The 17,172-nt window shown below is 42.1% G+C and overlaps 1 protein-coding gene across 3 annotated transcripts in view; it reads left to right on the top strand.

Moving 5' to 3' along the window:
• The window catches only part of SCARB1 (scavenger receptor class B member 1), a 62,349-nt gene extending 53,618 nt beyond the window's left edge, over positions 1-8,731 (top strand). The window contains exons 12-13 of one of the 3 annotated variants that reach the window (XM_066603385.1): positions 1,025-1,147; positions 4,870-8,731. In XM_066603385.1, the coding sequence (XP_066459482.1) occupies positions 1,025-1,147 (123 nt within the window). In that variant the 3' untranslated portion in view covers positions 4,870-8,731. Of the gene's footprint in view, positions 1-1,024; positions 1,159-4,869 lie in introns of all 3 variants that reach the window. The other 2 variants (XM_066603384.1, XM_066603386.1) reach the window with 2 other exon arrangements.
• The last annotated feature ends 8,441 nt before the right edge of the window (positions 8,732-17,172 follow it).

Here is a 17,172-nt window from a genome sequence, read left to right as displayed (position 1 = left end):
AGTTGCGTGCAAATAAAGCTCATCTGAATAAATCAATGGAACAAATTTCTGTCTGTACTACGCATTTAGTACAGAAGGTAAATACGTCCATATAAATGAGCCCTAAGTATCTTAACGTTATCATTCCAAATGGGTGACAAATGAATTGTGTAATTTACTTACCAAATTTTGGTGATGGCAATAATTCTCATTCGCCACAAACCTACTGTGATCAGCTTTACAAACCATCTTGGCCTGCTTACAGGAGTGCATGGAGTGATTCCTGTTAAGTGTAGATGGAGAAGTTACAATTTCCCCCCCCCCCCGCCCTTTTTTTTTTTGGTGTTGTTTTTTGTTTTTTTTTTTTTTTAACCCCAAGTTGTGGTTGTATATTTTACTTTTCCATAGTTTTATTATTTAGGACAATATTTTCTTTGCATTATTTGCTTAAAAAGGAGCACTTTGTATCCACAACACATCTACACACAAGTTACTTTGGTCTCTGGCATATGCTGCCCCTGAAATTTCATGGACCAGACATGTCCCCATTATACAATAAGGAGCTATATGGGCTTTATTTTATTTATTTTTATAAAGCAACTGAAGCATTAAAACACCCAGACGTATGGTATGTCATATTCCAGTCCGTTTCACGGCTGAAAACAAAGGACATACTGGTGTGTATCGGGCAGCACACATACTGTCAATGTCTCTCAGGTGCAACTCTGTTCTAGCAAGTGCACATCTAGCATTTGACTCCCTTTTTTTTTTTTTTCTTTTCTCCTTGTTTTTAGTCCAAATTCCACAGGTTATCCCCCTAAAATTGAGGTTTTCAGATCAAGAGAAACTGAGTATTCATCATATATTCTATTCTACATTAATTCAATGCACATTTTGCCATTTTTAATGTAATGGATATATATCCTTTAATCCAGGTCATGCCTTCTGAAAGGCATTTGGGGATTTCCAAATTGTAATATTTTAGAGCTATACTCTGTGTTTTGCCCTTCATTCTATATTACAAACTAGCCTAATTATTTTTTAGGGGAAATTCTGCTTATTTTGGAGTAGTAATAAAAAGCTTGATGAAAATTATGATATCACTAAAGAACAAATTGAAAGGTTGACTGCTTCTAATGGAACTGTGATACTGGAAGCCAAACTATAGGTGCGTACAAGGTAATGATAAATAAAAACTATCAAGGTTTTCTTTTCGCTTTTTGCATCCTTTCTTCTTCCCTTTTTTTAATACATTGTTCTACCCAAAATGTTTTATGTATTGTATATTTTTGTGATTCATTTAGGCTGCCCACAAAAGAGCATCTGGCACTATTAATTTATGCTACTCACAACTAGTATACCACATGTCTCCTAACTGGTGAATACTGACACTTAGATGAAGTGTTATCTGACCTTCTTTTTTTTTTTTTTAAATCCTGTAACCACTATCAGTGGAATCATTTAATTAAAACAGTATTTTTACTAACATTCAAGAGGAGCCATGCCATAGGAAGTATCTACATGCTCCTGTACTCCTACTAAAACCAGAGTATTGATGAATAGGTTAGTGTAGAACGTATTTTTGTTCTGTTAAGATATCTGGTCTATATCACAAGATAAGATTAATTAGAACTGCCACAGAAGGTTTTTCTTAAGTTTTTGCTGTGAAAATTTTTTTTTTGTCCTCAACCCCCCCCCCCCCCCCCCCCCTCAAAAATGTAGCTGTGCCTCAAAAATGGCAGCTTCAAATGGATATTGCTCTGTTTGACCTGCCTCTCTATTTGCACATTTTTATGTGGTTGTTTTTTTTTTTAAACAGGATTTTTTTTTTGCCCCTCCAAAGTACAGAATGTCTTGTAGGCATGGTCACAAAGACATCCCTTTTCCATATCCCCTATTAGGGCATAAAGTGGTCATGAGGGAGGGGGTCGTAACTAGCAGCTCTCAGTTCTGGCTCAGACCAGGGCCCTGAACATGTCATAGGTGACTCCTGCTGGGCTATCTGTGTACTGCACTGAGGTAATTCGGATGGATGGTCTCAATGTAATTTTACATTGGATGGCTGCCCTCCAGTTCCTTTAGCAAGAACTGCAGTTTTCAGGAACAGGATTCTAGTAATCAGCTGATCACTAACCAGCTGAATTATAAAAAGCCGTTATCTTCATAACTAATTTATATCCAGACAGGAGGGCATAACTTTGGATGTGAGTGAATGTAATGTTTGCTTGAAAATACTAACACAACTAATCTCATTTTTCCATTTCATATTTCATGATCTAACTTGGATGTAACTTTAATTTCTATACAGTGTTCCATACTTCATACTTCATAACCCATAATCCTCCTCCAGTCTTCTAATGTTACACACTATCCAGAACCATGGAGACAGTCACTTAGCGCCATATAATTGCAGTCTGTATCTAAACCATTGCTCTTATGAAATTCTGTAAATTATATATTCCTAGAGCCAGATCTATAATCAGCAGTGACTAAAGTACACTCCATTGTATAAAAATATCAAGCACCTAGGAGTTGTCGGAATTGAACGAAACTTGATTGCATTATCATTTTGCTTCAGTATTGTAATCTGTTAAATTATTGCATTAAACTGACCCCTTGAAGGGAGGCTCTAGTACCCTGTTCGCCTCTAGCTTGGAAGCAAGATGTGATACGGGCAGGCATGGAGGCTCTAGTACCCTGTTGTACCGCCTCTAGCTTGGAAGCAAGATGTGATACGGGCAGGCATGGAGGCTCTAGTACCCTGTTGTACTGCCTCTAGCTTGGAAGCAAGATGTGATACGGGTGGGCATGGAGGCTCTAGTACCCTGTTGTACTGCCTCTAGCTTGGATACAAGAGGTGATACGAACAGGCATGGGAGCTCTAGTACCCTGTTGTATCACCTCTAGCTTGGATGCAAGATGTGATACGAACGGGCATGGAAGCATGCAGGTTGCATATCAATCCTGCAGCATATCTGTCCATATTTGCTGTAACTGACAGCCAACAGGTTTGCAAGATATAGAGGCTCAAAATTCCTGCCCCCATTTTTGGGGCCTCAAGTGACGAGACCTATCTTATCACACCCCAACTCTGATCATTTGAATATCTGCCTGAGATGTAACGGAATGCCAAGTTTTGTAGCAAAACAACTCCTAAGTACTTGTTTTTTCTTTCTTGTAGTTGATGTCCTAACATCTTAAAACCAGTTATACGACTTTATCGGGAAAAATCTGGAATCAAAATTCAGTAGATCCAGAATATCTTTTGTCCACTGATGAAACTTAATAGATCTGATTTATCAATATTCTAGCATCGGTGTGCTTCCTTGGGTCCTTTTTAAAGGCCCATTTAGACACTTATCGCTCTTTCGAGCGATAATAGTGTGTAACTGCACTGACATCGTGCAGTTTTCGTTCTCCCATCGCTCATTGTTGTTTCTCAGCGTGCTGAAAGACGATGTGCCTTATCAGGAATTCACAGCGGGATACAGCTGATACTGTTTCAGCTATATCCCGCTCCGTGATGAGACTGGGTATGAAGAACAGAGCGGTCCAGCTCTGTTCTCCAGACCTGGCACGGACTGCTCGGCTGTATAACAGACGGATGCTCCGTGCAGAAAACATCTGGATGCAGAAGACAAGCGGGGACACTCCGCTTGTCTTCTGCATCCTCCGCTCCGAGCGCTTGGCTATATAGCAGTCGAGCACTTGGAGCGGAGAATAGCTGGATGCAGAGGATAAATGGGGACACCCCGATTGTCTTCTACATCCTCCGCTGGCAGCGCAAAGTGGTTGCTCATCTTGAGCTGTAAATAACACGATTATCGCTCAAAAGTCGCTTGAGCGACATCTTTTGAGCGGTAATCTTTGTCTAAATGGGCCTTTACATGTAACAATTATCGTTCAGCTCACAGGAATCTGAACAATAATTGTTCAGTGTAAAAGCCTGCACAATGTGGACAATGAATGATCATATAAGCATAAATCAGATTTGCCCGTGTAAACAGGTAGTCATTCATCCTATAACTGCCTGTTTACTGTGAATGATGGCAGGTGGCTGGAACAATTCCTGTCCCCCTTCACTGAGCAGTGATCACTCCTGTGTAAAGCCACAGAAGGAATTCTAGCTGCGATGACTGTCGGGCACTTCTGTGCCCAACAATTTTCCCATATAAAAGAGCCCTTATATTAGGAGAACTAACTTCTCCCCACACTATGCTATCCAATTAGCCAAGATGTCATGCACAAATTGTGCCATTTTGACGAAGGATGCTCAAAGAATATACTAGATGCCTAGTTTGTCTGGTGTATTCACGAGGAGAGCACTCCCTGCAGCCTTTTATAGGGACTGATGAGCTGCTGTGTATGCTGAGCCACTGCAGCCAGCGGTTAAGAATGGCAGAAACCACCCCTATTATGAATACACCAGACTCCATTATGTATCTAATGTAATCTTTGACTACTTCTGAAGGCCAAATGGCACAGTAAGTGGCTTTTCACATCTGACAGGGATTCTGGTTTCCTGTTTAATTTGGGGCCAAATGGATCTGTCTTGTGATGGAACTGAACAAACCCCATTGACTATAATAGGATCCATTCGGTTTCCGCTCAGCTGCCTGGCATATTACTGGAAGAAAAAGCACTGCATGCAGCACTTTATCTGATAGTTTGTGCCGATCTGAAACGGAACCTCCAAACTGATATGAAACCACCCTAACTTAGGGCATCATAGTATGGGGACAGGCTCGCTCTCCATTTTTGCCACAACTGCAGACGGGGTTTGTTTTAGTCCTCAAATGAAGAAACAAAAAACTTGTCAAACTTTAATTTTATATTTAGAATGTACTAATTTTGGGTACACTTTCTCCCCCCCCCCTCCCCAATTTCTAGAAACTGGAGAACAATTTGCAAGATGCAGGCGAAATATCTCAAGAGGATCAACTTTCTGAGGATGCAAAGCTTCTGGAAGACCCAGATTTCAATCCACCCCTAACTTGATGAATCACAATACCCACTCTAATGGAACCTTCAAACTTCTCTAGTATTAATATCTGGAACCCACCAAACAAAAACATAAGTCTTCACACAGGAGGAAACCCACATAGTTGCTGCACTACCCAGTCAATGAGACAAAAATAGAATGGATTGAATGGTGGTGAGGGGCTTCTACACATTCCACAGTAAAGTATTAGGGGGTTATAAGCTCAATATAACTACACGGATAGACTTACAGCTTGCAGAGGTACTCATGGCCACAACAAAAATCCAAATTAACTGCATTTTCATCCACATAATAGCCAAAGAACTTGTATCCTCCAGCGTCTGGTATAGCATTCACATTTTAAACATTCTCATAAATATATTTAAACACAAAATGAAGGTACTCCATCAAATAGCCTGGCGTATGATTTTACATTTTTGAAGTTGTACGTCATGCGGAAAATATACAGTTTGTGTATTCCATTCATAGCCACGAAGGTTAATGCACTGCAATCCGGTTTCTTCTGCTCATTAGGATATGGCCATTCACTTGTGCCATGTAATCTTGGTTTTTATAGCTTAAATTATGGCTGCCTTATGTATGACTGATATCACACCAATGTGCCAGTGTAGCAGCCGTGTACTAAAGCTGGACACAATACCGAAACCTGAAGTGTTCAGAGGCTTTTTCAATGAGTATTAAGTGACTCTTTACTCTTGTACATTATTGCTAAACGTCATTTAAGAGATCCACATATAAACCTGCTGAGAAGTAATTTGACCTTATATAATCGCATTGATACCCAAGTTACAGCATAGCCTCAAGGTTTTGTTTCTGTTCATCGTCCTTCCAAGTTGTCCTGATATGTTTACTAAGCACTTATCTACTTTTCGGAAGGATAAATTGAGCTTCTCAAACTTGTTTTATGGTTACATGGGTGATAAAAGTCCAGGAAAATGATTTTAATATTGAATCCATTTCTGTCAGTTCTGCTCCTCTACTAATGTTTTGCACTGAACCTCTCAAGCAATAATTTATACCACAGACCTCTCAGGGTATGTTTGTCATAACATCTGCTGCATTCACACAGAGAAAAAGGAAACCTCATTTTACACAAAAGTAGTTTTTCCTGCTTTTTCTCCACTAGGATCTGCTTCTAGGTGGGGCAGGAACTGCGTAGTTCTTATGTGAACTGGTAATATGGATGTGTGAATGCAGCCTTACCAGCATTGTAGAATTCTTTTTTTTTTTTTTCCTTACTGTTCATAACTGTAAAGGGTGCCATAATCCTGCGATTTAATATGCTCTCAGGATCCTCTTGGGGCGTTGGTTACTCTTGAAGATTTCAACCACACTACAGTGTATATTACAGTAGTCTTTTTTGGAATAACTTAAGACCTAGGTATTTTGCTCAGAAAAGTGTTATAATACACCAAAAATAATCCATTCATTTTTTTATTAAATGGAATCCTGGTGCCTTTTTTATATCATTGTGAAAAGTAATTTATAAAATAGCTTAAATGTAAATTATATTGATGTAATTCATACATGTGTATATGTGACTAAATAGAAATTGTGTACAAATCTATTTTATTACCTAAAACCTATTCACTTGCTATGTATTGAGATATAGCTTTAGGCCAGTTTCACACAAATGCAAGGCCACCTTTTTAGAGGGTTTTTTTTTCCTCCTTTCACCCTCTGTAGGAAAAAACTGCTTACAATTTTTCATGGACGCCTATTTAAAAATGCCATACCCAGAGCATGCTTCAATTTGCAAAAATATTCAAATGGACACAACTTGGCAAAAGTGAGGAGTTAAACACCACTACAGAACACAATGTTTGTAGAGCATTTTATATTTGACTACTTATCTACAGTAAACATCTGGATTGCATCACTTTTTACCAGGGGAAAAAAAATTCCACTGTTCAAATGACCTGAAGTGACAACACAAAAGCAGACGGCATCATAGAGACGATTAATAATACACCTCTATTGCACATATGTGAAACTGGCCTTTGGAGAGTAACTACGCTCTTGTGAAACTTTTGACATGTTCTAGTAACAGATCAGAAACTTTGGTCACTGGCTGTCTTGGGTGTGGAGTCCCCCACTGCTCACTGACATAAAGAGGTAGAAGCACTCTGCCCCCTTCTGCTCAGATTATCACTCTTGTGCTTCTCAATAGCTGGAGACTTTGAGACCTCTTCAGCTGTTAAGTAATGACTATTCTAGCAAAAGGGTCATGGCATTTAGCTGAGCACTTCTGCATCTTAATTTCTGCAATCACTGGGGGTCTCGGCACCCAGACCCCCCCACTGATCAAAACCCCAAACAGCTATGATGTGTCAAAAGTTCGGCAGAAGTGCAGGCACTCCTAATCACTTTGCTTCCTTCACTTACACGAACTATGTCCTGTATTAACTTTTGGTTCTTCAAGTATTAAGATTAAAATATGCAGGTTTTAAGATACTCATATTTCTGAAAAAAAGATTAATTTTGTATTGCCACAGCACTAGTCCAGTTTAATTGGTACTATTGGATACCTTTTCAGTTGTCCTTTGTTACATCGTGTCTACAGCCAGCAAGATGACCCAATCTACTCCCAGTTATGCTGAGCCAAGTATGGATTGCAAGAAAAACCATTCCTTTTTAGTTTACAGAACCTGCTAGGTTGCCTTAAAAGCAACAATCACCAGGTTCATGCTGCTTGAACCATGGGGAGCATGAACCCGGGACCAGTATGTACACTGCACTCATCTAGGTTTTCTTCTGAAAGTCTGGTGTTTCAAAATATACCTTGAAGATGCAGTTGACATGGAGTCATGGAGGTGGTGCCATGCTGACCTTTTTCCCGTCTGCATACTTTGGTTACCCCTCTTCCCGTACATGAAAAAACTGAGCTGTGGCTCTACGTGATGTGGGTTGGAGGCTGGCACAGCGCTGGCCCCCGTGTCTTTGAGCTCTGCTCCGACTGAATCTTCAAAGTATGTTCTGAAATGCTACAGCAATTTGGAATAAAACCTACATGGGTGCAAGGTGCATACCAGTCCCAGGTTCATACTGCCCATAGTTTAGGCAACATGAACTTTGTGGCAATTACTTTTTGGTAAGGTCAGGATGACACGGGGCAGTTGCATTACAAAAGCACAACTCAAACTGCAGCAGCACAAAGTAAGGATTCTGAAGGGATCAATGAATTAAGAAAAGGACTTGGGTTCTCTTAACTATTCCCTTCTTTTAAATAAGAACAATGCTTCAAAATCTGCACTGTGTAAAGTAAACCTGGCCTAACGAGAGCAGCAGCACATTAAAACCTGTGCCCAGTCTATATTTCTGTGCTATTCAATGCCATATTGAATCTTGTGGAAGGTACGGTTTCTAGGCTTAGTGACCCTCCAGTCCTGGACATCAAAAAATGGTCACACCGCTTCTGGCTCCCTGATGCACACTGCATTAGTAGGTCTCATTATTCTGAGACACCGCAGGCTGCTTTGATTGGCCGGTGCTGCACATGTGAGCAGCACTGTCTTAGACTACCAATGCTTAATAGTGTTCATCAGGTGATAAGTGGTGCATTCATTTTTATTGGCCCGGGCCCCGAGAGTCACTTTAATATTTTCCCACTTGCTGTTCTTCAGGAGTTGATACATTCTTCTTTTTTTCTTACTGAAGTTCTATAATGTAACTTTTTTATCTTTTCTGTATTCATATCACTGTATAAATGAAAGTACAATAATTGTAAAAAATAAAGTCATGACTTTGTTAGTCTTGTAGTTCTTTTTTGAATATTTTTATAATTGTGGGAAATATTCAGAAACTTATTTATTTAAAAAAAAAAAAAAAAGGTCCTGATGGATGAAGTTCTGGATTTGTTGGTGAATAGCTACCCTGTTTCTACAAGACTTATTCAAGTTCGACCACCGCCCCCAATGTCCCAATAAAATACCAGTCCTTATAGAAGTGCAAACAGCAGCAGACATCTTTGGTGCAAAATTTTTCCAGCTTTATTACCTCATTGCAGTATAAAAATGACCCTGCGACGTTTCAACCGACAACCGGTCTTTCACGCATCTGCTTGAAAAAGACCGGTTGTCGGTCGAAACGTTGCATGGTCACTTTTATACTGGAATGAGGTAATAAAGCTGGAAAAATTTTGCACCAAAGATGTCTGCTGCTGTTTTGAACTTCTATAAGGACTGTTTTCTACAAGACTGAGACCTCAGTAAAGAGGCGGCAGCGGGATGTTTTAGGCTGGAATATTAGCGAGTACCTTTTGGGATCCCTGAGGGAGTCAAAATAGACTGATCAATAGGTAGGGCATATTGCAATAGTATAAAGAATCGTACCTTCTGCAATGAATGAATTTTCATACAAGACAATGCACCATCCCATGCTGCAAAAAAGCAAACTCCTTTGGCTGCTATGGGTGCAAAAGAGAAAATTAGGATTTGGCCACTGTAATCCTACTGAGAACCTGCAGAGCATCCTTACAAGGAAAGGTATGAGTGTGGGCATCAGTATACCTCACACAGCAGCGCTGGGGTGGGGGCAATACTGGCATCCTCTAATGAAATACAAGCAGTAACTACCTGGACTTACAAGTTCAATGGGTAAGAGTTGTTCAAACCATCAGTAAAAAAAGGTTCATCTATTAATGTGTAACTTTATCTGGAAATATAAACCTTTTTGGTTTTAAGGTGTTTATAGTTTATTTGCTGCACGTACAGATACTTTAACAGACTGATGTTGGAAATTATATGAATGTCATTATCTAGTCAAAACTGACCAGTATATTAATGTGGAACATTTGAAGGCACCATACAAAGATAATCTAGTATTGCTGAGCCAGACTGGGGAGGTAACCAGCAGCTGGAGGAGGACCGACCACTTCAGCACAATTCTGTCAGTCCTATGGAAAGGTAATCTATTCAAGCTCATAATTCACATTATGAGCAACTCGAGGCTATTTTAAATCTATTGACTTAAAATATGTAATTTCATAGCTTTTTTTTCCCCCCTGCATGTATGATTGTTCAGATAAAAGTTGCCCGATTTGCATCAAATTTATACCCATATTTCATGCACATGAGAGGAAAAAAAAAAAATCTTGTGGTTCCAATAGTAAAATGCTAGAAAAACGCATTGGACTCGCTTGCAAATCGTATACCATGTAGATACAATGGTTTTTGTCAAGCTCCTATAGATAATAATGGGTGGTTCTTGAACAAGCAAATACAGTGATTAGCTATTCAAGTGAATGGGTTCTTCTCTAAGGCAGCTTCTGTCTATCTCAGCTGGACAAAACTGATGTGGAAAAATCCACCTATTCAAATACACCCTTAGGCCCAATGTCCACGAGCAAAATGGAATTAAGAAAACTGCGCAGGTGTCCCGTACGCGTGATACGGGCCCATAGGGAATCATTGGACACCCGCAGGTAATTGACATCCGCAGATATCTAGATTTCACTGGCATGCGGGAAAGCACCCACAGCATACTCCATTTTGTGCGGCTTTCCCGCACGGATGGTTCCCGCGGCTTCCATTGGAGCCTGTGGAAGCCATTTGGTACCGCGGCACACCCGCAGCTATGCCATGGGAGCGCACCAAAGCAGGGGTTCAAAAAAAGTGCGCGCCGAGTACATCTGCCGGGCCGAAGAAAGAAGATCCGGCCGTGCAGGGGGGAGACCCGCAACGTCCGGACAGGTGCGAATAATCTATTTTCTTGACCTTATGTCTGTAGGGCAGGAGGGTCCGCTGTGGGATTCTGCACAGGGAATTCAGGCACGCCCGAATTTCTCTGTGGATATGAAGCCTTAAACCAACTGATAATCATAAAGGACTGTAGCTATCATTGCTACATGTGAAGGTGCTGGAGGTTAGTTCTCAAACCAATAAGTAAGCCTTTTTATTTTTTTTTTTAGTGATTGCATCTTTAACCCCTTAACGACTGCCCATACATCTTTTGATGGTGGCCGTTAAGGGGCTTTATTCTGCAGCACCTTCAAAATACAGGGGCTGTATGAGAAGCCTAGCACAGGGTCTTTGCATAGGCTTTCTAATATACTGCTTTACTGAAGTATAGTAGTGTATTATAAGTGATTAAAATACGATATTCAAGTTCCCTATTGTTGGGGGGTATAAAATTTAAAAGTCAAAACCCTCCTTTTCCCACTCTACTTTTTTTCTTAACACACATTAAATAAAAAAATATATGCGGTATCGCTGCATTCGTAATGACCCAGAGGAAAAAGTTGGTACCCTTAACCCACAATACAAAATCCAAAAAACAAAACGAAAATTATTTCATTTGTCTATATCTCCTTTCAAAAAAAAAAAGGGAAGTGATTAACATTGCAAGCATCAACAAATAGTACAATTACAAAAAGAACAACTCGCCTTTTTTTTTTTTTTTTTAAAAAGACGTTTCTCTGCATGCAAGAGATCCAACATATTGCATTGTTGTCAAAAGGTACTATGAAAGGATTTTTGGTTGTTTTTGCTACTTTTACACTTAATAGATAATTTTTTTAATCCTTTTATACTGCACAGTAACTAAAAATCAATGCTAGAATTGCAGATTTTATGGTGCTCAATCTTGCCTCCTAGAAAAAATAAAAAGCAATCTATATTCATGAAAATTACATATATGAAGACTAGAGTTCATCCCACAACAAACAAGCTCTCATAGAGCTCTGGCGGTGGAAAAATAAAAATCTTATGACTATGGGAATGCAGCAACACAAAAGCAAAAGAAAAAAATTATATATTATATGTACCCAAAAAATGCCATTAACAAAATACAATTTGCCACACAAAAACAAGCCCTCATATGGCTATGCTGATGGAAAAATTAAGTTACGGCAGTAGGAATGTGATGATCAACTGAAACAGTTAGTGATGAAGCCAGTTTGCACCTTTATGGCCAATGTCCCTTTTATGGTTCAATTAAATTTTTATTAATTACATACCGGTTGTTGTTTGACATCAGCTTATGATCAGTTCACACAAATACACAACAGAAATAATTTCAAAGGTAGTTGTCTATGTAACGTCACTAAAAGCAACTGCTTCTACCAAAAATTGAAAATTGAAAAAAGAGGAGAGGAGAAAGCTTAGATAGGGATGTGACTGCCTCTTGCGAGGACGTCTAGTATGATGTGGGGTGCCTACTCACTGTGGCGTTCCCTCACTCTGTCTTTAATCTTAGATCTGAAATTCGAGATTGAATAACCCTTCTCGAACCTGTGTTAAGCTCTCTTGAAAACTCCTCCTTTCCTATTAACTTATATTTTACTTAGACTAAGACACACACGGGGGAAATGGTGATGGGGGTGAAGGGAAGATGGGGGGGGGGGAGGTGGGGAGGGGTGGAGACTAGATAGTTGGGAACGGGTGAGGCTGTGCAGAATGTCGTCCCCGCTCCTGCTGAGGTAGCTCAGTCAAGTGTGCCTCGGTCTATCCACCGTTTAAAATTGTCCGTTCCAGGGTCAATGGCCAAACCTCGCCCCCCATTGTGATTACCAACGGCACGAGACAAGGCTGCCCCCTTTCACCCATAATCTTTATCCTGTGCCTCGAGCCCCTCTTGAACCGTATCCGAGCCAACCCGAACATAACAGGGATCAAAGTGGCAAACACCGAACAGAAGATAGCAGCCTACGCAGATGACCACCTCTTTTTCGTCACAAATCCACGAATTACATTCCCAAACTTACTAGCCGAAATTAAACAATATTCTGAGTACTCAAACTTTAAAATAAATTACCACAAATCCGCGGCCCTTAACATATCCTTAAAACAGTCGGTAGTTGGAGAGCTAAAAAATGCATTCCCATTCACTTGGGCGGGAAACCACATTCTATACCTAGGAATACATCTTACCCCCGAGCCAGAAAACCTATACGCGGCCAACTACCCTGCCCTACTGAGTAAGATCAGGACAGACCTAAACTCGTGGACAAAAGGCCTACACTCATGGTTTGGGAGGGGGGCCATCTTTAAAATGAACATACTCCCCAGAGTACTCTATTTACTTCAAGCGCTCCCCATTAAGGTCCCCAAACAATTTTTCCAACAATTGTCATCTCTCATGACTAAATTCGTTTGGGCAAACAAACCCCCGCGTATAGCAAGGGACACCCTGACAAGACCCAAAGAGGAAGGAGGACTGGGACTTCCAAGCTTTAACAGGTACTATCAAGCCACCCACCTAGCCCGTATCATAGACTGGCACAGGCATGCGGAACTCAAACAGTGGGTCAGCATTGAACAAACAGCCACACCTATACCATTGAAGGCCCTACCATGGATTCAGGAACACATAACCGCAGACCTGACCAACCACCCCACGATAGGTCCCACATTAATGACAGCGGCGAAAATACTAACACGACCAGACATGGCCCCAAGACCCTCACCAATGTTCCCAATACTGGGCAATCCATCGTTCCCACCAGGGATGGAGGACAAAACTTTCCGCCTATGGCAGAAGGGAGGTAGATTCCGAGCAACGCATTTCGAACAACTGACAGTGACACAAGACCCATATCCGATACCGTTCTGGCAAACAGTCCAATTAAGGCACTTCCTTAACTCCCTTCCACACCCGCACACATTTACAAGGCCTAAAACGCAATTTGAAGCACTATGCAGCTCAGAGGGCCCGTCTAGACACACACTGTCAAGCGTATACAGCCTACTCAACATACAAACAGAACCTCAGCCACCGGAATTCGTCCGGAAATGGGAAGAAGACCTGGGAATATCGTTTTCCCAGACAGAAAGGGAAAAAATATACGCGCTTACTCACTCTGTATCCATATCTAGCAAAATTCAGGAGGCAGGATATAAGATACTAGCACGCTGGTACAGAGTCCCCACCCGCATCAACAAGATATACCCATCGGCGTCTCCCCTTTGCTGGAGATGCGGAATGGAACAGGGGACACTCTTACACATCTTCTGGGACTGTCACGTGTTGGCGAGCTTCTGGACGAATGTCTGGCAGATAACATCCAAATTTACCCAGTACCCCATACCAAGAACACCTGCATTCTTCCTTTTGCATCATAATGAGATTCCTATTTCAGTGTACAAAAACTCAGTTACTCGGCATCTGATAAATGCCGCGAGGTCATGCGTGCCGAAACTCTGGCGTCAGACTACCCCGCCCACTACAGCGCTTTGGCTCACCACGATCCAGGGAGTTCTGGAAATGGAGGACCTCACAGCCACACTCAAAGGTACCCAAAGAAAGTTCATAAAAACTTGGTTCCACTGGCTAGAGTTTCAGTGCACAACAGAATACAAAAGTCTACTGGAAACTAATTAATGGTGGGCATAAAGTAGCACCCCCCATGCCACCCGGACCCAGGCTCCCCTCCCTACACACCTCGCCAACCTATACTATCCCCTCAAAATCCCTAATGTTTTTTGCCCAATGTCCTATGTGAAGGTTTATATTGAGTTTATAGAGTCTAGAGTTTTAGCAGCAAACAAGTGCCACTAAGAAACCGAGAATAAGTATGGATACGGACAAAGACAAGCGAACCAACCAAGACAGCCAGATACTCGAAAGGCTCACAAAAGAAAAAGACTCCAAGAACGCTGCAATCGACATTAGTTTATTTGATTTTAGTTTATTCTATTTACCACACAATTGCTAGACCGAGACCTGAAGTGTGTGTTTGGTTATTTGTATTAAAATTGAAAACTGAAAATAAAGAATTAAAAAAAATAAATAAAATTGTCCGTTCCCCTGAACTCCACCCATGGCTGCCATGTCTTGTGGTATTCTTCCCACAGTTTAGGCTCGTCCGCTCCTAACTCGTCGAATCTCATGAGGGTGTTGAGCTCCTCCACCCACATGCCCCTAGTGGGGATGGTTACTGAACGCCAGAACCTTGGGATAAGTCTTCTTACTGCAATTATAAAATGTTTTAGAAGACTCGTTTTGGCTGCTCTTATGGCACACGGGAACAGTGAGAGCAGGGCTAGTTTGGGTGTCATGGTCACGTCTGCTCGACTGATGCGATTGTACAGGATTGTCACCTCCCTCCAGAGGTCAGCCACTGAGTGGCATTCCCACCAGATGTGAGCCATTGTGCCTCTGCTCCCACTGCATCTCCAGCACACCGGGGAGGAATGGTGGAAAATTCTCTGTAGTTTGTCCGGGGTCCTATACCATCTAGAAACTATCTTATAATTAAGGTCCTGGATTCGGCCTGCTGAGGAAACCTTGTGGGTAAGTACCCAGATTTTGCTCCATTCCTCCTCGGTGAAGTTTTCCCCCAGTTCCCGTTCCCAGGACTCTTTGTATTTCGGTATCTTGTCCTCCGTCTCCCGACTCAATAGCATTTTGTAAATCTTGGAGATCGTGTCTCTGGGTTATGTTCGATAGGCAGAGTTGCTCAAACTCCGTGAGTGGTGCCGTCAGATTCACCTTCGGCGTCAGCGAGCTCACAAAACCCCTTAACTGCAGATATTGGAGCCAGGAGCCTGGCTGCGGTGGGGTCTGGCCCAAGATCTCGGTCATGGGTTTAAGTCCCGCCGGGGTCATCACATCTCTCAATCTTGGGATTGGGTCTGCTGGAAGGGATAACAGCCCCGGCTGGCTTATGGGGATTTCGAATGAGGGGTTTGCCATGAGTGGCGTTAGGGGGCCCGGAACTGTAGCTAATCCTAATCTCGGCGCAAAACCTGCCCAAGTATTAAATAATTGAAGGCTAAAGGGAGAGATGTTGGGGATGTGCTTGACCCACTTGGGGGGAATCCACATGGCTCCGTATAGGCCATCGATTCTGCCCGAGTGCTCTATTTCCACCCAGAGCTTTGAGTCTATGTTTTTAAAGATGTCGAACGCGCAATTTGCGATGCTGGCCTTGTGGTATAGGGACAAGTCCGGTAGACCCAGACCCCCCCTTTTCTTTTCCCTCGTCAGTAAGGAGTATTGTAATCTCGGTTTGTGCCCCTTCCATACAAAGTTTGTGATTAGTGCTCTGATTTTTGTGAAGAATGCTCTTGGAAGCCCAATCGGTATAGTTTGGCTAAGGTAAAGGAATCTGGGCAGTATATCCATTTTCAGTGCGTTGATACGCCCATTCCATGAAATATAGAGGGGATTCCATTTGCCTAGATCTTTTTCAAGTCTCTCGACAAAGGGGATGAAGTTCATTTTATAGGCTAGGGATGGGTCTGCGGCAATGTTTGTCCCTAAATATTTTATGTGTGAATTAACCCAGCGGAAGGGGAGCGCCAACCCCAGATGGGAGGCCTCGGCCTGCGGGAGCGAGACATTCAGGGCTTCCGATTTCTGTGCGTTGATTTTATAATTGTTAACTCTCCCAAATTTTTTGAATTCTTTTAGGAGCACGGGCATGCCAACTCGGGGATTGGTTAAGTATAATAGCAAGTCGTCAGCAAATAAGGCCATTTTGTGTTCTGTAGGGCCTATCCTGAGGCCTTTTATTGAGTCATTGCTTCGGATGGCGTTGGCTAGGGGCTCCATGGTCAGAATGTATAGGAAGGGGGAGAGGGGGCACCCCTGTCTCGTTCCGTTACACACTGTAAACGGGTCGGGCAGGGTCCCGTTCACTCTAATTCTAGCTGTGGGGTCTCGATACAGCGCCATGATCCACTGGAGCATCCGTGGGCCCAGACCAATTTTCCTTAATGTGGCAGAGAGGAAGGTCCAACTCACCCTGTCAAAAGCCTTCTCGGCATCTATGGCCAAGAGACATAACGGTGTGTTTGTTGATTTGGCCCTAGCTATTAGGGACATTGTTTTAATGGTGTTGTCCCTTGCCTCTCTGCCTGGGACAAAGCCGACTTGCTCCAAGTGTATCAGTCCGGGGATAAGATTCTGTAACCTGTTTGCTAGCAATTTTGCGAACATCTTAATGTCGATATTTATTAGCGAAATCGGTCTATAGCTCCCGCAGGCCGAGGGGTCCTTCCCTGGTTTGAGGATGACTGTGATGTGGGCTTGTAACGCTTGTTTGGGGAATGGATAACCTCCGTTTACTGTGTTAAATGCCTCTATTGCAAGTGGGGCGAATTCCTCTGCAAATAATTTATAAAATCTGGCCGTAAAACCGTCTGGCCCTGGGCTTTTATTTATTTTTAAGTTTTGGATTATGTCCAGCAATTCTTGTGGGGAAAAGTCCTGTTCTAGGGTCTCCGCCTCTGTTGGCGTCAAGCCCTTTG

The sequence above is a fragment of the Eleutherodactylus coqui genome, chromosome 5, assembly GCF_035609145.1.
Source record: "Eleutherodactylus coqui strain aEleCoq1 chromosome 5, aEleCoq1.hap1, whole genome shotgun sequence".
Taxonomy (NCBI): Eukaryota; Metazoa; Chordata; class Amphibia; order Anura; family Eleutherodactylidae; genus Eleutherodactylus; species Eleutherodactylus coqui.
The sequence above is the reverse complement of the archived record's forward strand: the minus strand, read 5'-3'. Positions and strand labels throughout refer to the sequence as shown.